Here is a 20,335-nt window from a genome sequence, read left to right as displayed (position 1 = left end):
ACTTCAAATATCTCGTAAACTACTCGATAGATTTTGTTTATATTTTACCTCTTTATGGAGGCTTCTTTTGTCTATAATTGTATAAAATTTCGTAAAAATCTGTCGAGTAGGAAACGAGATATTTAGAGTTAAATTTTGGTTTCGTTTAAAACAATGAAATCTTTAACTTCAAATATCTCGTAAACTACTCGATAGATTTTGTTTATATTTTACCTCTTTATGGAAGCTTCGTTTGTCTATAATTGTATAAAATTTCGTAAAAATCTGTCGAGTAGGAAACGAGATATTTAGAGTTAAATTTTGGTTTCGTTTAAAACAATGAAATCTTTAACTTCAAATATCTCGTAAACTACTCGATAGATTTTGTTTATATTTTACCTCTTTATGGGGGCTTCTTTTGTCTATAATTGTATAAAATTTCGTAAAAATCTGTCGAATAGGAAACGAGATATTTTGAGTTCAATTTTGGTTTCGTTTAAAACAGTAAAATCTCTAACTACAAATATATCGTTAACTACTCCATAGATTTTGTTTATATTTTACCTCTTTATGGAGGCTTCTTTTCTCTATAATTGTATAAAATTTCGTAAAAATCTGTCGAGTAGGAAACGAGATATTTAGAGTTAAATTTTGGATTCGTTTAGAACAATGAAATTTTTAACTTCAAATATCTTGTAAACTACTCGATAGATTTTGTTTATATTTTACCTCCTTATGGGGGCTTCTTTTGTCTATAATTGTATAAAATTTCGTAAAAATCTGTCGAATAGGAAACGAGATATTTTGAGTTCAATTTTGGTTTCTTTTAAAAAAGTAAAATCTCTAACTACAAATATATCGTTAACTACTCGATAGATTTTGTTTATATTTTACCTCTTTATGGAGGCTTCTTTTGTCTATAATTGTATAAAATTTCGTAAAAATTTCTCGAGTAGGAAACGAGATATTTAGAGTAAAATTTTGGTTTCGTTTAGAACAATGAAATCTTTAACTTCAAATATCTCGGTAACTACTCGATAGATTTTGTTTATATTTTACCTCTTTATGGAGGCTTCTTTTGTCTATAATTGTATAAAATTTCGTAAAAATCTGTCGAATAGGAAACGAGATATTTTGTGTTCAATTTTGGTTTCGTTTAAAACAATGAAATCTTTAACTTCAAATATCTCGTAAACTACTCGATAGATTTTGTTTATATTTTACCTCTTTATGGGGGCTTCTTTTGTGTATAATTGAATAAAATTTCGTAAAAATCTGTCGAGTAGGAAACGAGATATTTTGAGTTCAATTTTGGTTTCTTTAAAACATTGAAATCTTTAACTTCAAATATCTCGTAAACTACTCAATAGATTTTGTTTATATTTTACTTCTTTATGGGGGCTTCTTTTGTCTATAATTGAATAAAATTTCGTAAAAATCTGTCGAGTAGGAAACGAGATATTTTGAGTTAAATTTTGGTTTCGTTTAAAACAATGAAATCTTTAACTTCAAATATCTCGTAAACTACTCGATAGATTTTGCTTATATTTTACCTCTTTATGGAGGCTTCTTTTGTCTATAATTGTATAAAATTTCGTAAAAATCTGTCGAATAGGAAACGAGATATTTTGAGTTCAATTTTGGTTTCGTTTAAAACAGTAAAATGTCTAACTACAAATATATCGTTAACTACTCGATAGATTTTGTTTATATTTTACCTCTTCATGGAGGCTTCTTTTGTCTATAATTGTATAAAATTTCGTAAAAATCTGTCGAGTAGGAAACGAGATATTTAGAGTTAAATTTTGGTTTCGTTTAAAACAATGAAATCTTTAACTTCAAATATCTCGTAAACTACTCGATAGATTTTGTTTATATTTTACCTCTTTATGGAGGCTTCTTTTATCTATAATTGTATAAAATTTCGTAAAAATCTGTCGAGTAGGAAACGAGATATTTAGAGTTAAATTTTGGTTTCGTTTGAAACAATGAAATCTTTAACTTCAAATATCTCGTAAACTACTCGATAGATTTTGTTTATATTTTACCTATTTTGTCTATAATTGTATATAATTTCGTAAAAATCTGTCGAGTAGGAAACGAGATATTTAGAGTTAAATTTTGGTTTCGTTTAAAACAATGAAATCTTTAACTTCAACTATCTCGTAAACTACTCAATACATTTTGTTTATATTTTACCTCTTTATGGAGGCTTCTTTTGTCTATAATTGTATAAAATTTCGTAAAAATCTGTCGAGTAGGAAACGAGATATTTAGAGTTAAATTTTGGTTTCGTTTAAAACAATGAAATCTTAACTTCAAATATCTCGTAAACTACTCGATAGATTTTGTTTATATTTTACCTCTTTATGGAGGCTTCTTTTGTCTATAATTGTATAAAATTTCGTAAAAATCTGTCGAGTAGGAAACGAGATATTTAGAGTTAAATTTTGGTTTCGTTTAAAACAATGAAATCTTTAACTTCAAATATCTCGTAAACTACTCGATAGATTTTGTTTATATTTTACCCCTTTATGGAGGCTTCTTTTGTCTATAATTGTATAAAATTTCGTAAAAATTTGTCGAGTAGGAAACGAGATATTTAGAGTAAAATTTTGGTTTCGTTTAGAACAATGAAATCATTAACTTCAAATACCTCGTAAACTACTCGATAGATTTTGTTTATATTTTACCTCTTTATGGGGGCTTCTTTTGTCTATAATTGAATAAAATTTCGTAAAAATCTGTCGAGTAGGAAACGAGATATTTGGAGTTAAATTTTGGTTTCGTTTAAAACAATGAAATCTTTAACTTCAAATATCTCGGTAACTACTCGATAGATTTTGTTTATATTTTACCTCTTTATGGAGGCTTCTTTTGTCTATAATTGTATAAAATTTCGTAAAAATCTGTCGAGTAGGAAACGAGATATTTAGAGTTAAATTTTGGTTTCGTTTAGAACAATGAAATCATTAACTTCAAATATCTCGTAAACTACTCGATAGATTTTGTTTATATTTTACCTCTTTATGGGGGCTTCTTTTGTCTATAATTGTATTAAATTTCGTAAAAATCTGTCGTATAGGAAACGAGATATTTTGAGTTCAATTTTGGTTTCGTTTAAAACAGTAAAATCTCTAACTACAAATATATCGTTAACTACTCGATAGATTATGTTTATATTTTACCTCTTTATGAAGGATTCTTTTGTCTATAATTGTATAAAATTTCGTAAAAATCTGTCGAGTAGGAAACGAGATATTTAGAGTTAAATTTTGGTTTCGTTTAGAACAATGAAATAATTTAACTTCAAATATCTCGTAAACTACTCGATAGATTTTGTTTATATTTTACCTCTTTATGGGGGCTTCTTTTGTCTATAATTGTATAAAATTTCGTAAAAATCTGTCGAATAGGAAACGAGATATTTTGAGTTAAATTTTGGATTCGTTTAGAACAATGAAATTTTTAACTTCAAATATCTTGTAAACTACTCGATAGATTTTGTTTATATTTTACCTCTTTATGGGGGCTTCTTTTGTCTATAATTGTATAAAATTTCGTAAAAATCTGTCGAATAGGAAACGAGATATTTTGAGTTCAATTTTGGTTTCTTTTAAAAAAGTAAAATCTCTAACTACAAATATATCGTTAACTACTCGATAGATTTTGTTTATATTTTACCTCTTTATGGAGGCTTCTTTTATCTATAATTGTATAAAATTTCGTAAAAATTTCTCGAGTAGGAAACGAGATATTTAGAGTAAAATTTTGGTTTCGTTTAGAACAATGAAATCTTTAACTTCAAATATCTCGGTAACTACTCGATAGATTTTGTTTATATTTTACCTCTTTATGGAGGCTTCTTTTGTCTATAATTGTATAAAATTTCGTAAAAATCTGTCGAGTAGGAAACGAGATATTTGGAGTTAAATTTTGGTTTCGTTTAGAACAATGAAATCATTAACTTCAAATATCTCGGTAACTACTCGATAGATTTTGTTTATATTTTACCTCTTTATGGGGGCTTCTTTTGTCTATAATTGTATAAAATTTCGTAAAAATCTGTCGAGTAGGAAACGAGATATTTAGAGTTAAATTTTGGTTTCGTTTAAAACAATGAAATCTTTAACTTCAAATATCTCGTAAACTACTCGATAGATTTTGTTTATATTTTACCTCTTTATGGGGGCTTCTTTTGTCTATAATTGTATAAAATTTCGTAAAAATCTGTCGAATAGGAAACGAGATATTTTGAGTTCAATTTTGGTTTCGTTTAAAACAGTAAAATCTCTAACTACAAATATATCGTTAACTACTCCATAGATTTTGTTTATATTTTACCTCTTTATGGAGGCTTCTTTTGTCTATAATTGTATAAAATTTCGTAAAAATTTCTAGAGTAGGAAACGAGATATTTAGAGTAAAATTTTGGTTTCGTTTAGAACAATGAAATCTTTAACTTCAAATATCTCGGTAACTACTCGATAGATTTTGTTTATATTTTACCTCTTTATGGAGGCTTCTTTTGTCTATAATTGTATAAAATTTCGTAAAAATACGTCGAGTAGGAAACGAGATATTTAGAGTTAAATTTTGGTTTCGTTTAAAACAATGAAATCTTTAACTTCAAATATCTCGTAAACTACTCGATAGATTTTGTTTATATTTTACCTCTTTATGGAGGCTTCTTTTGTCTATAATTGTATAAAATTTCGTAAAAATCTGTCGAGTAGGAAACGAGATATTTAGAGTTAAATTTTGTTTTCGTTTAAAACAATGAAATCTTTAACTTCAAATATCTCGTAAACTACTCCATAGATTTTGTTTATATTTTACCTCTTTATGGAGGCTTCTTTTGTCTATAATTGTATAAAATTTCGTAAAAATCTGTCGAGTAGGAAACGAGATATTTAGAGTTAAATTTTGGATTCGTTTAGAACAATGAAATTTTTAACTTCAAATATCTTGTAAACTACTCGATAGATTTTGTTTATATTTTACCTTTTTATGGGGGCTTCTTTTGTCTATAATTGTATAAAATTTCGTAAAAATCTGTCGAATAGGAAACGAGATATTTTGAGTTCAATTTTGGTTTCTTTTAAAAAAGTAAAATCTCTAACTACAAATATATCGTTAACTACTCGATAGATTTTGTTTATATTTTACCTCTTTATGGAGGCTTCTTTTGTCTATAATTGTATAAAATTTCGTAAAAATTTCTCGAGTAGGAAACGAGATATTTAGAGTAAAATTTTGGTTTCGTTTAGAACAATGAAATCTTTAACTTCAAATATCTCGGTAACTACTCGATAGATTTTGTTTATATTTTACCTCTTTATGGAGGCTTCTTTTGTCTATAATTGTATAAAATTTCGTAAAAATCTGTCGAATAGGAAACGAGATATTTTGTGTTCAATTTTGGTTTCGTTTAAAACAATGAAATCTTTAACTTCAAATATCTCGTAAACTACTCAATAGATTTTGTTTATATTTTACCTCTTTATGGGGGCTTCTTTTGTCTATAATTGAATAAAATTTCGTAAAAATCTGTCGAGTAGGAAACGAGATATTTTGAGTTCAATTTTGGTTTCTTTAAAACATTGAAATCTTTAACTTCAAATATCTCGTAAACTACTCGATAGATTTTGTTTATATTTTACCTCTTTATGGGGGCTTCTTTTGTCTATAATTGTATAAAATTTCGTAAAAATCTGTCGAATAGGAAACGAGATATTTTTAGTTCAATTTTGGTTTCGTTTAAAACAGTAAAATCTCTAACTACAAATATATCGTTAACTACTCCATAGATTTTGTTTATATTTTACCTCTTTATGGAGGCTTCTTTTGTCTATAATTGTATAAAATTTCGTAAAAATCTGTCGAGTAGGAAACAAGATATTTAGAGTTAAATTTTGGATTCGTTTAGAACAATGAAATTTTTAACTTCAAATATCTTGTAAACTACTCGATAGATTTTGTTTATATTTTACCTTTTTATGGGGGCTTCTTTTGTCTATAATTGTATAAAATTTCGTAAAAATCTGTCGAATAGGAAACGAGATATTTTGAGTTCAATTTTGGTTTCTTTTAAAAAAGTAAAATCTCTAACTACAAATATATCGTTAACTACTCGATAGATTTTGTTTATATTTTACCTCTTTATGGAGGCTTCTTTTGTCTATAATTGTATAAAATTTCGTAAAAATTTCTCGAGTAGGAAACGAGATATTTAGAGTAAAATTTTGGTTTCGTTTAGAACAATGAAATCTTTAACTTCAAATATCTCGGTAACTACTCGATAGATTTTGTTTATATTTTACCTCTTTATGGAGGCTTCTTTTGTCTATAATTGTATAAAATTTCGTAAAAATCTGTCGAATAGGAAACGAGATATTTTGTGTTCAATTTTGGTTTCGTTTAAAACAATGAAATCTTTAACTTCAAATATCTCGTAAACTACTCGATAGATTTTGTTTATATTTTACCTCTTTATGGGGGCTTCTTTTGTCTATAATTGAATAAAATTTCGTAAAAATCTGTCGAGTAGGAAACGAGATATTTTGAGTTCAATTTTGGTTTCTTTAAAACATTGAAATCTTTAACTTCAAATATCTCGTAAACTACTCAATAGATTTTGTTTATATTTTACTTCTTTATGGGGGCTTCTTTTGTCTATAATTAAATAAAATTTCGTAAAAATCTGTCGAGTAGGAAACGAGATATTTTGAGTTAAATTTTGGTTTCGTTTAAAACAATGAAATCTTTAACTTCAAATATCTCGTAAACTACTCGATAGATTTTGCTTATATTTTACCTCTTTATGGAGGCTTCTTTTGTCTATAATTGTATAAAATTTCGTAAAAATCTGTCGAATAGGAAACGAGATATTTTGAGTTCAATTTTGGTTTCGTTTAAAACAGTAAAATCTCTAACTACAAATATATCGTTAACTACTCGATAGATTTTGTTTATATTTTACCTCTTCATGGAGGCTTCTTTTGTCTATAATTGTATAAAATTTCGTAAAAATCTGTCGAGTAGGAAACGAGATATTTAGAGTTAAATTTTAGTTTCGTTTAGAACAATGAAATCATTAACTTCAAATATCTCGTAAACTACTCGATAGATTTTGTTTATATTTTACCTCTTTATGGGGGCTTCTTTTGTCTATAATTGTATTAAATTTCGTAAAAATCTGTCGTATAGGAAACGAGATATTTTGAGTTCAATTTTGGTTTCGTTTAAAACAGTAAAATCTCTAACTACAAATATATCGTTAACTACTCGATAGATTATGTTTATATTTTACCTCTTTATGAAGGATTCTTTTGTCTATAATTGTATAAAATTTCGTAAAAATCTGTCGAGTAGGAAACGAGATATTTAGAGTTAAATTTTGGTTTCGTTTAGAACAATGAAATAATTTAACTTCAAATATCTCGTAAACTACTCGATAGATTTTGTTTATATTTTACCTCTTTATGGGGGCTTCTTTTGTCTATAATTGTATAAAATTTCGTAAAAATCTGTCGAATAGGAAACGAGATATTTTGAGTTAAATTTTGGATTCGTTTAGAACAATGAAATTTTTAACTTCAAATATCTTGTAAACTACTCGATAGATTTTGTTTATATTTTACCTCTTTATGGGGGCTTCTTTTGTCTATAATTGTATAAAATTTCGTAAAAATCTGACGAATAGGAAACGAGATATTTTGAGTTCAATTTTGGTTTCGTTTAAAACAGTAAAATCTCTAACTACAAATATATCGTTAACTACTCCATAGATTTTGTTTATATTTTACCTCTTTATGGAGGCTTCTTTTGTCTATAATTGTATAAAATTTCGTAAAAATTTCTCGAGTAGGAAACGAGATATTTAGAGTAAAATTTTGGTTTCGTTTAGAACAATGAAATCTTTAACTTCAAATATCTCGGTAACTACTCGATAGATTTTGTTTATATTTTACCTCTTTATGGAGGCTTCTTTTGTCTATAATTGTATAAAATTTCGTAAAAATCTGTCGAATAGGAAACGAGATATTTTGTGTTCAATTTTGGTTTCGTTTAAAACAATGAAATCTTTAACTTCAAATATCTCGTAAACTACTCGATAGATTTTGTTTATATTTTACCTCTTTATGGGGGCTTCTTTTGTGTATAATTGAATAAAATTTCGTAAAAATCTGTCGAGTAGGAAACGAGATATTTTGAGTTCAATTTTGGTTTCTTTAAAACATTGAAATCTTTAACTTCAAATATCTCGTAAACTACTCAATAGATTTTGTTTATATTTTACTTCTTTATGGGGGCTTCTTTTGTCTATAATTGAATAAAATTTCGTAAAAATCTGTCGAGTAGGAAACGAGATATTTTGAGTTAAATTTTGGTTTCGTTTAAAACAATGAAATCTTTAACTTCAAATATCTCGTAAACTACTCGATAGATTTTGCTTATATTTTACCTCTTTATGGAGGCTTCTTTTGTCTATAATTGTATAAAATTTCGTAAAAATCTGTCGAATAGGAAACGAGATATTTTGAGTTCAATTTTGGTTTCGTTTAAAACAGTAAAATGTCTAACTACAAATATATCGTTAACTACTCGATAGATTTTGTTTATATTTTACCTCTTCATGGAGGCTTCTTTTGTCTATAATTGTATAAAATTTCGTAAAAATCTGTCGAGTAGGAAACGAGATATTTTGAGTTCAATTTTGGTTTCTTTAAAACATTGAAATCTTTAACTTCAAATATCTCGTAAACTACTCGATAGATTTTGTTTATATTTTACCTCTTTATGGGGGCTTCTTTTGTCTATAATTGTATAAAATTTCGTAAAAATCTGTCGAATAGGAAACGAGATATTTTTAGTTCAATTTTGGTTTCGTTTAAAACAGTAAAATCTCTAACTACAAATATATCGTTAACTACTCCATAGATTTTGTTTATATTTTACCTCTTTATGGAGGCTTCTTTTGTCTATAATTGTATAAAATTTCGTAAAAATCTGTCGAGTAGGAAACAAGATATTTAGAGTTAAATTTTGGATTCGTTTAGAACAATGAAATTTTTAACTTCAAATATCTTGTAAACTACTCGATAGATTTTGTTTATATTTTACCTTTTTATGGGGGCTTCTTTTGTCTATAATTGTATAAAATTTCGTAAAAATCTGTCGAATAGGAAACGAGATATTTTGAGTTCAATTTTGGTTTCTTTTAAAAAAGTAAAATCTCTAACTACAAATATATCGTTAACTACTCGATAGATTTTGTTTATATTTTACCTCTTTATGGAGGCTTCTTTTGTCTATAATTGTATAAAATTTCGTAAAAATTTCTCGAGTAGGAAACGAGATATTTAGAGTAAAATTTTGGTTTCGTTTAGAACAATGAAATCTTTAACTTCAAATATCTCGGTAACTACTCGATAGATTTTGTTTATATTTTACCTCTTTATGGAGGCTTCTTTTGTCTATAATTGTATAAAATTTCGTAAAAATCTGTCGAATAGGAAACGAGATATTTTGTGTTCAATTTTGGTTTCGTTTAAAACAATGAAATCTTTAACTTCAAATATCTCGTAAACTACTCGATAGATTTTGTTTATATTTTACCTCTTTATGGGGGCTTCTTTTGTCTATAATTGAATAAAATTTCGTAAAAATCTGTCGAGTAGGAAACGAGATATTTTGAGTTCAATTTTGGTTTCTTTAAAACATTGAAATCTTTAACTTCAAATATCTCGTAAACTACTCAATAGATTTTGTTTATATTTTACTTCTTTATGGGGGCTTCTTTTGTCTATAATTAAATAAAATTTCGTAAAAATCTGTCGAGTAGGAAACGAGATATTTTGAGTTAAATTTTGGTTTCGTTTAAAACAATGAAATCTTTAACTTCAAATATCTCGTAAACTACTCGATAGATTTTGCTTATATTTTACCTCTTTATGGAGGCTTCTTTTGTCTATAATTGTATAAAATTTCGTAAAAATCTGTCGAATAGGAAACGAGATATTTTGAGTTCAATTTTGGTTTCGTTTAAAACAGTAAAATCTCTAACTACAAATATATCGTTAACTACTCGATAGATTTTGTTTATATTTTACCTCTTCATGGAGGCTTCTTTTGTCTATAATTGTATAAAATTTCGTAAAAATCTGTCGAGTAGGAAACGAGATATTTAGAGTTAAATTTTAGTTTCGTTTAGAACAATGAAATCATTAACTTCAAATATCTCGTAAACTACTCGATAGATTTTGTTTATATTTTACCTCTTTATGGGGGCTTCTTTTGTCTATAATTGTATTAAATTTCGTAAAAATCTGTCGTATAGGAAACGAGATATTTTGAGTTCAATTTTGGTTTCGTTTAAAACAGTAAAATCTCTAACTACAAATATATCGTTAACTACTCGATAGATTATGTTTATATTTTACCTCTTTATGAAGGATTCTTTTGTCTATAATTGTATAAAATTTCGTAAAAATCTGTCGAGTAGGAAACGAGATATTTAGAGTTAAATTTTGGTTTCGTTTAGAACAATGAAATAATTTAACTTCAAATATCTCGTAAACTACTCGATAGATTTTGTTTATATTTTACCTCTTTATGGGGGCTTCTTTTGTCTATAATTGTATAAAATTTCGTAAAAATCTGTCGAATAGGAAACGAGATATTTTGAGTTAAATTTTGGATTCGTTTAGAACAATGAAATTTTTAACTTCAAATATCTTGTAAACTACTCGATAGATTTTGTTTATATTTTACCTCTTTATGGGGGCTTCTTTTGTCGATAATTGTATAAAATTTCGTAAAAATCTGACGAATAGGAAACGAGATATTTAGAGTTAAATTTTGGTTTCGTTTAAAACAGTAAAATCTCTAACTACAAATATATCGTTAACTACTCCATAGATTTTGTTTATATTTTACCTCTTTATGGAGGCTTCTTTTGTCTATAATTGTATAAAATTTCGTAAAAATCTGTCGAGTAGGAAACGAGATATTTAGAGTTAAATTTTGGTTTCGTTTAAAACAATGAAATCTTTAACTTCAAATATCTCGTAAACTACTCGATAGATTTTGTTTATATTTTACCTCTTTATGGAGGCTTCTTTTGTCTATAATTGTATAAAATTTCGTAAAAATCTGTCGAGTAGGAAACGAGATATTTAGAGTTAAATTTTGGTTTCGTTTAAAACAATGAAATCTTTAACTTCAAATATCTCGTAAACTACTCGATAGATTTTGTTTATATTTTACCCCTTTATGGAGGCTTCTTTTGTCTATAATTGTATAAAATTTCGTAAAAATTTGTCGAGTAGGAAACGAGATATTTAGAGTAAAATTTTGGTTTCGTTTAGAACAATGAAATCATTAACTTCAAATACCTCGTAAACTACTCGATAGATTTTGTTTATATTTTACCTCTTTACGGGGGCTTCTTTAGTCTATAATTGAATAAAATTTCGTAAAAATCTGTCGAGTAGGAAACGAGATATTTAGAGTTAAATTTTGGTTTCGTTTAAAACAATGAAATCTTTAACTTCAAATATCTCGGTAACTACTCGATAGATTTTGTTTATATTTTACCTCTTTATGGAGGCTTCTTTTGTCTATAATTGTATAAAATTTCGTAAAAATCTGTCGAGTAGGAAACGAGATATTTAGAGTTAAATTTTGGTTTCGTTTAGAACAATGAAATCATTAACTTCAAATATCTCGTAAACTACTCGATAGATTTTGTTTATATTTTACCTCTTTATGGGGGCTTCTTTTGTCTATAATTGTATTAAATTTCGTAAAAATCTGTCGTATAGGAAACGAGATATTTTGAGTTCAATTTTGGTTTCGTTTAAAACAGTAAAATCTCTAACTACAAATATATCGTTAACTACTCGATAGATTATGTTTATATTTTACCGCTTTATGAAGGATTCTTTTGTCTATAATTGTATAAAATTTCGTAAAAATCTGTCGAGTAGGAAACGAGATATTTAGAGTTAAATTTTGGTTTCGTTTAGAACAATGAAATAATTTAACTTCAAATATCTCGTAAACTACTCGATAGATTTTGTTTATATTTTACCTCTTTATGGGGGCTTCTTTTGTCTATAATTGTATAAAATTTCGTAAAAATCTGTCGAATAGGAAACGAGATATTTTGAGTTCAATTTTGGTTTCGTTTAAAACAGTAAAATCTCTAACTACAAATATATCGTTAACTACTCGATAGATTTTGTTTATATTTTACCTCTTTATGGAGGCTTCTTTTGTCTATAATTGTATAAAATTTCGTAAAAATTTGTCGAGTGGGAAACGAGATATTTAGAGTAAAATTTTGGTTTCGTTTAGAACAATGAAATCATTAACTTCAAATATCTCGTAAACTACTCGATAGATTTTGTTTATATTTTACCTCTTTATGGGGGCTTTTTTTGTCTATAATTAAATAAAATTTCGTAAAAATCTGTCGAGTAGGAAACGAGATATTTGGAGTTAAATTTTGGTTTCGTTTAAAACAATGAAATCTTTAACTTCAAATATCTCGGTAACTACTCGATAGATTTTGTTTATATTTTACCTCTTTATGGAGGTTTCTTTTGTCTATAATTGTATAAAATTTCGTAAAAATCTGTCGAATAGGAAACGAGATATTTTGAGTTCAATTTTGGTTTCGTTTAAAACAATGAAATCTTTAACTTCAAATATCTCGTAAACTACTCGATAGATTTTGTTTATATTTTACCTCTTTATGGGGGCTACTTTTGTCTATAATTGAATAAAATTTCGTAAAAATCTGTCGAATAGGAAACGAGATATTTTGAGTTCAATTTTGGTTTCGTTTAAAACAGTAAAATCTCTAACTACAAATATATCGTTAACTACTCGATAGATTTTGTTTATATTTTACCTCTTTATGGGGGCTTCTTTTTTCTATAATTGAATAAAATTTCGTAAAAATCTGTCGAGTAGGAAACGAGTTATTTGGAGTTAAATTTTGGTTTCGTTTAAAACAATGAAATTTTTAACTTCAAATATCTCGGTAACTACTCGATAGATTTTGTTTATATTTTACCTCTTTATGGAGGCTTCTTTTGTCTATAATTGTATAAAATTTCGTAAAAATCTGTCGAGTAGGAAACGAGATATTTAGAGTTAAATTTTGGTTTCGTTTAAAACAATGAAATCTTTAACTTCAAATATCTCGTAAACTACTCGATAGATTTTGTTTATATTTTACCTCTTTATGGAGGCTTCTTTTGTCTATAATTGTATAAAATTTCGTAAAAATCTGTCGAGTAGGAAACGAGATATTTAGAGTTAAATTTTGGTTTCGTTTAAAACAATGAAATCTTTAACTTCAAATATCTCGTAAACTACTCGATAGATTTTGTTTATATTTTACCTCTTTATGGAGGCTTCTTTTGTCTATAATTGTATAAAATTTCGTAAAAATCTGTCGAGTAGGAAACGAGATATTTAGAGTTAAATTTTGGTTTCGTTTAGAACAATGAAATCATTAACTTCAAATATCTCGGTAACTACTTGATAGATTTTGTTTATATTTTACCTCTTTATGGGGGCTTCTTTTGTCTATAATTGTATAAAATTTCGTAAAAATCTGTCGAATAGGAAACGAGATATTTTGAGTTCAATTTTGGTTTCGTTTAAAACAGTAAAATCTCTAACTACAAATATATCGTTAACTACTCGATAGATTTTGTTTATATTTTACCTCTTTATGGAGGCTTCTTTTGTCTATAATTGTATAAAATTTCGTAAAAATTTGTCGAGTAGGAAACGAGATATTTAGAGTAAAATTTTGGTTTCGTTTAGAACAATGAAATCATTAACTTCAAATATCTCGTAAACTACTCGATAGATTTTGTTTATATTTTACCTCTTTATGGGGGCTTCTTTTGTCTATAATTGAATAAAATTTCGTAAAAATCTGTCGAGTAGGAAACGAGATATTTGGAGTTAAATTTTGGTTTCGTTTAAAACAATGAAATTTTTAACTTCAAATATCTCGGTAACTACTCGATAGATTTTGTTTATATTTTACCTCTTTATGGAGGCTTCTTTTGTCTATAATTGTATAAAATTTCGTAAAAATCTGTCGAGTAGGAAACGAGATATTTAGAGTTAAATTTTGGTTTCGTTTAAAACAATGAAATCTTTAACTTCAAATATCTCGTAAACTACTCGATAGATTTTGTTTATATTTTACCTCTTTATGGAGGCTTCTTTTGTCTATAATTGTATAAAATTTCGTAAAAATCTGTCGAGTAGGAAACGAGATATTTAGAGTTAAATTTTGGTTTCGTTTAAAACTATGAAATCTTTAACTTCAAATATCTCGTAATCTACTCGATAGATTTTGTTTATATTTTACCTCTTTATGAAGGCTTCTTTTGTCTATAATTGTATAAAATTTCGTAAAAATCTGTCGAATAGGAAACGAGATATTTTAAGTTCAATTTTGGTTTCGTTTAAAACAGTAAAATCTCTAACTACAAATATATCGTTAACTACTCGATAGATTTTGTTTATATTTTACCACTTTATGGAGGCTTCTTTTGTCTATAATTGTATAAAATTTCGTAAAAATCTGTCGAGTAGGAAACGAGATATTTCGAGTTAAATTTTGGTTTCGTTTAGAACAATGAAATCATTAATTACAAATATCTCGTAAACTACTCGATAGATTTTGTTTATATTTTACCTCTTTATGGGGGCTTCTTTTTTCTATAATTGAATAAAATTTCGTAAAAATCTGTCGAGTAGGAAACGAGTTATTTGGAGTTAAATTTTGGTTTCGTTTAAAACAATGAAATTTTTAACTTCAAATATCTCGGTAACTACTCGATAGATTTTGTTTATATTTTACCTCTTTATGGAGGCTTCTTTTGTCTATAATTGTATAAAATTTCGTAAAAATCTGTCGAATAGGAAACGAGATATTTTGAGTTTAATTTTGGTTTCGTTTAAAACAGTAAAATCTCTAACTACAAATATATCGTTAACTACTCGATAGATTTTGTTTATATTTTACCTCTTTATGGAGGCTTCTTTTGTCTATATTTGTATAAAATTTCGTAAAAATCTGTCGAGTAGGAATCGAGATATTTGGAGTTAAATTTTGGTTTCGTTTAAAACAATGAAATCTTTAACTTCAAATATCTCGGTAACTACTCGATAGATTTTGTTTATATTTTACCTCTTTATGGAGGCTTCTTTTGTCTATAATTGTATAAAATTTCGTAAAAATCTGTCGAATAGGAAACGAGATATTTTGAGTTCAATTTTGGTTTCGTTTAAAACAATGAAATCTTTAACTTCAAATATCTCGTAAACTACTCGATAGATTTTGTTTATTTTTTACCTCTTTATGGGGGCTTCTTTTGTCTATAGTTGAATAAAATTTCGTAAAAATCTGTCGAGTAGGAAACGAGATATTTTGAGTTCAATTTTGGTTTCGTTTAAAACAGTAAAATCTCTAACTACAAATATATCGTTAACTACTCGATAGATTTTGTTTATATTTTACCTCTTTATGGAGGCTTCTTTTGTCTATAATTGTATAAAATTTCGTAAAAATCTGTCGAGTAGGAAACGAGATATTTAGAGTTAAATTTTGGTTTCGTTTAGAACAATGAAATCATTAATTACAAATATCTCGTAAACTACTCGATAGATTTTGTTTATAATTTTACCTCTTTATGGGGGCTTCTTTTTTCTATAATTGAATAAAATTTCGTAAAAATCTGTCGAGTAGGAAACGAGTTATTTGGAGTTAAATTTTGGTTTCGTTTAAAACAATGAAATTTTTAACTTCAAATATCTCGGTAACTACTCGATAGATTTTGTTTATATTTTACCTCTTTATGGAGGCTTCTTTTGTCTATAATTGTATAAAATTTCGTAAAAATCTGTCGAATAGGAAACGAGATATTTTGAGTTTAATTTTGGTTTCGTTTAAAACAGTAAAATCTCTAACTACAAATATATCGTTAACTACTCGATAGATTTTGTTTATATTTTACCTCTTTATGGAGGCTTCTTTTGTCTATAATTGTATAAAATTTCGTAAAAATCTGTCGAGTAGGAAACGAGATATTTAGAGTTAAATTTTGGTTTCGTTTAGAACAATGAAATCATTAACTTCAAATATCTCGGTAACTACTCGATAGATTTTGTTTATATTTTACCTCTTTATGGAGGCTTCTTTTGTCTATAATTGTATAAAATTTCGTAAAAATCTGTCGAGTAGGAAACGAGATATTTAGAGTTAAATTTTGGTTTCGTTTAGAACAATGAAATCATTAACTTCAAATATCTCGGTAACTACTCGATAGATTTTGTTTATATTTTACCTCTTTATGGGGGCTTCTTTTGTCTATAATTGTATAAAATTTCGAAAAAATCTGTCGAGTAGGAAACGAGATATTTGGAGTTCAATTTTGGTTTCGTTTAAAACAATGAAATCTTTAACTTCAAATATCTCGGTAACTACTCGATAGATTTTGTTTATATTTTACCTCTTTATGGAGGCTTCTTTTGTCTATAATTGTATAAAATTTTCGAATAGGAAACGAGATATTTGGAGTTAAATTTTGGTTTCGTTTAAAACAGTAAAATCTCTAACTACAAATATATCGTTAACTACTCGATAGATTTTGTTTATATTTTACTTCTTTATGGGGGCTTCTTTTGTCTATAATTGTATAAAATTTCGTAAAAATCTGTCAAGTAGGAAACGAGATATTTTGAGTTCAATTTTGGTTTCGTTAAAACATTTAAATCTTTAACTTGAAATATCTCGTAAACTACTCAATAGATTTTGTTTATATTTTACCTCTTTATGGAGACTTCTTTTGTCTATAATTGTATAAAATTTTGTAAAAATCTGTCGAATAGGAAACGAGATATTTGGAGTTAAATTTTGGTTTCGTTTAAAACAGTAAAATCTCTAACTACAAATATATAGTTAACTACTCGATAGATTTTGTTTATATTTTACCTCTTTATGGAGGCTTCTTTTGTCTATAATTGTATAAAATTTCGTAAAAATCTGTCGAGTAGGAAACGAGATATTTAGAGTTAAATTTTGGTTTCGTTTAGAACAGTGAAATCTTTTCCCTTTAGTATGTGTAAGTGCAGAACGTCGCTTTAATGCTTTCTAGTGTTGCTTTAATTCTTTTATCCTGCTAAATTTAATCAAGATCGGGCTAAGATTTACAGAGATATTAGCATTATTAATTTTGGAGGGGGGCCTCACATACATGGGGGCTTACGAAATTTGATGTACATTTTTGAGACCCACAAAAGCTACATCTACATGAAATTCCGAATCGAATGACACCTCATTCATGAAAATCGGTTTCTCGCGTTTAGGCTGTACGTTGTTTATAAAAAAAAGGTAACAACATAAACAAGAACAATTTCAAAAAAAATTGCACGTTTTTGCTCATTTTCAGAAAACATTTTCTCGAAATCTATTAGATCTGGGTTGTTGCATAAAAATTACACTTTTAAAGGAGGATTTGCCGTATATTACAATATAAAAAAAATTTGGTAATAAGTCTCATATCAAATACTTGGGGAGAAGTTTATTATAGAAATAAAATAAGAATTAATAAGAATAATTAAATAGCATTTACTTTTACCGTCTCTTAATCCACTTAAAGAGAAGAGAAGGTTGCAGATGTTCAATTTTAGCATAAATTCAGGTAAAATCTTTGTTTTAATTTGGTATAAGTGTGCTTGTCACTTTCTTTAGATCTATTCAGGTGAGTTTGTGAGTACAGTATTACACATCAACGGAGACATCACTGTAAGTTGTAATTTGATGTTTTGAATAATCATCACCATGGAAACCGACAGAAAAGCTTTTAGACAAAATAAGCTATCCAAACTTTTTAGATTTTCAAACATCACTCGAAAACGACTTCATAGATTTTCTTTAAACTTTTACAAGCTAATTGCATCACTTGTAAGAACAACAAACTTGAAAATTAAAAGTTTAACCTTATCACAATCTTTTCTTTACTCAATAAAATAAACTAAGAAATCAATTTATAAATTTTCAAAGAATTTAGAATTATATTTCAATTACACCAATAACGAAAAAGGCTGTTCTCACAAGTCCTACGAGTTTACCACTTCTCTAACTTAATTTTCATAACTGGTTTTTCAAGACGCGTGGAAATTGATTCGAAAATAAAAGAAAGAAAATAAATTCCTCTGTTCCACTTAGAACTGCGTAGTACCATTTAAAACACTGGTAGCACTTTGAATCGCCTAATTTATTTTAAACTTTGACGTGATAATTACCTTACACAAACAACTTTAGATTGACAGGCGAACTATTGTGCACACAATTTTATTTAAATTGATTCAATAACAAACAAAACGAAAAAAAATAAATGCTAAAAACAATTACTTAATGTATGCTTGAAGGACTTGTTCACTTAAATTTTTTGTTTCTGTTTGCTAATAGTTTTTAAATTTATTATTTAAATTGTTTATGTTTTTTTACAATCAACACAATTAATGATACAAACAATATTATAGTCGTTCTGGCGCACTTGAAGGTTAGGTTAGGTTTATTTTTGAAATAGATTTTATGGTCGTTTAGAAAGTAAATCGTTCAAATATTTTTACATAATCGATAAACTTATCGATTTACAATAGTATACAAAACTAGTTCCAGCTGAACCGGTCTTTAGCGCAACTTGTCACAACTTTTCATTCATTCATTTAATTTTATTTATACTAAATACTTGTTTTTCTTTTATTTAAGGCGCTTTAACAAAGGAGATCATTGGCGCCCGAAGCTTTATTTTCAGTGCACTCTATTGGCCACAAATATCAATATTTGTTTTACTAAAAGCTGTTGAATATATTATTTCTAGAATGCATTAAATCTATAAATCATTTATCTAATAAATATATTTGCGTTTATGATTATAAAAAATACATGCATCTAATAAATACACTCAAGTCGATAAACACATTCGGTACTAATAGTAACAATCCATTCCACATCCAAGTCCAGATAAAAGGCAAATTATAATTTTTACTTTGTTTAATAGTTTTATTGATGTAAGGAGTTTTTTTGGGGGGGAAATCCCTTAGTCGGCTTCGTTCTTAGTGATTTTTATAGGGATCTTAATTTTAAGTTTGGAGATGTGGCTGACAGCAATGTAGTAGTAGTGGAGTTACCCCTTCCGCTAGGCCTGCTGTTTTCTTCCCTTTTCCATGTTACCAGTTTGACCACATCCTTGAGAGTGCGTACAGCTTCAATTCGCAGATTAGCTAACGGATTAGTCGCAAGAACTGATGCCCCTGGAGAATCACAATCAAAAAGTCTATCCAACGTCATCTGCCATAAATGTCCTTAATAGGATTTCTTTTAACCGTTTTGTGTACTACTTGTACAAAACATTTTAAAGAAAAACTGTTTCAGCAACTTTTTTTTTCCAGAATCTCATTAAAAAAAAAATGGGTTCTCTGATCTGTAAATCGGTTGAGAGATTTTGATCTTTAAGTTTGCAAGGACTTCACGCGCATATAAGTGCACGCAAGCGCACAACCCACACTTTTCCAGTCACAGGAAATCTTAAAACAGATTTTACGGGTGATATCGATTATCAGACACGGTCGCAATACTTTTCTTACTTGGTTAGACAAAATTCAAATGACATATGTATATGCGATTTAAATCGATTATTTTTAAAACAATAATATAGATTTTAACTGTCTTGAATCTCGTAAAAAGGCTTCAAAGCACAAAACGAAGGTTAATAAATAAAATTAATGGCGGACAATTTTGTAAAATATATTTCAAAGATTTGAAGGTGAAACGTAACTTGACAATCAAGTTTCTTGCTTCCAAAATTGTAAATATATGTCACACACCACATACACACGCAAAAAAAGAGGATCATTGACCATTTTGTATTTCAAAATCGATTGATTATATAATCATTGCAAACAATAAATATTCTACAAATATCACAAATACCAAAAAAAAAAAAACAATAATACCTAACGATTCAAAAAATTAAAAATACCACAATATTGTCCAAATTCTGCGATAATCATGGAAGCTATATCGATCAGAACAGCAATCAATTAACAGGATGATATCTTCCAACTAATGGAGGATTAATTTGGGATTTCCAAAGTGTGTTTTTGGTTAGAATCTAATGATCACCGCCTGGCTAACTGTCTGTAGCCAGATGTGCCAGTTATAATTATATTATTCTAGTTAAAGCATAACAGATAACTGATCGACATTTATCGAGTTTGTCAATGTCTTTTAATTTGTACACTTCTT

The 20,335-nt window shown here is 27.4% G+C and overlaps 1 protein-coding gene across 4 annotated transcripts in view; it reads right to left on the bottom strand.

Moving 5' to 3' along the window:
• LOC141446526 (ABC transporter G family member 23-like) overlaps nucleotides 1-20,335 on the bottom strand; it is a 78,797-nt gene that overhangs the window by 50,364 nt on the left and 8,098 nt on the right. The window contains exon 1 of one of the 4 annotated variants that reach the window (XM_074113068.1): nucleotides 17,655-18,060. The exons of 2 other annotated variants lie outside the window; for them this stretch is intronic. In XM_074113068.1, the coding sequence (XP_073969169.1) occupies nucleotides 17,655-17,715 (61 nt within the window). In that variant the 5' untranslated portion in view covers nucleotides 17,716-18,060. Of the gene's footprint in view, nucleotides 1-17,654; nucleotides 18,061-20,335 lie in introns of those variants that run through there. One more of the 4 variants, XM_074113069.1, reaches the window with a different exon arrangement.

This window comes from Rhodnius prolixus, unplaced genomic scaffold (assembly GCF_049639745.1).
Source record: "Rhodnius prolixus isolate KJV_2025 unplaced genomic scaffold, Rpr scaffold_7, whole genome shotgun sequence".
NCBI classification, from domain to species: domain Eukaryota; kingdom Metazoa; phylum Arthropoda; class Insecta; order Hemiptera; family Reduviidae; genus Rhodnius; species Rhodnius prolixus.
This window is presented reverse-complemented; position numbering and strand designations above follow the sequence as displayed.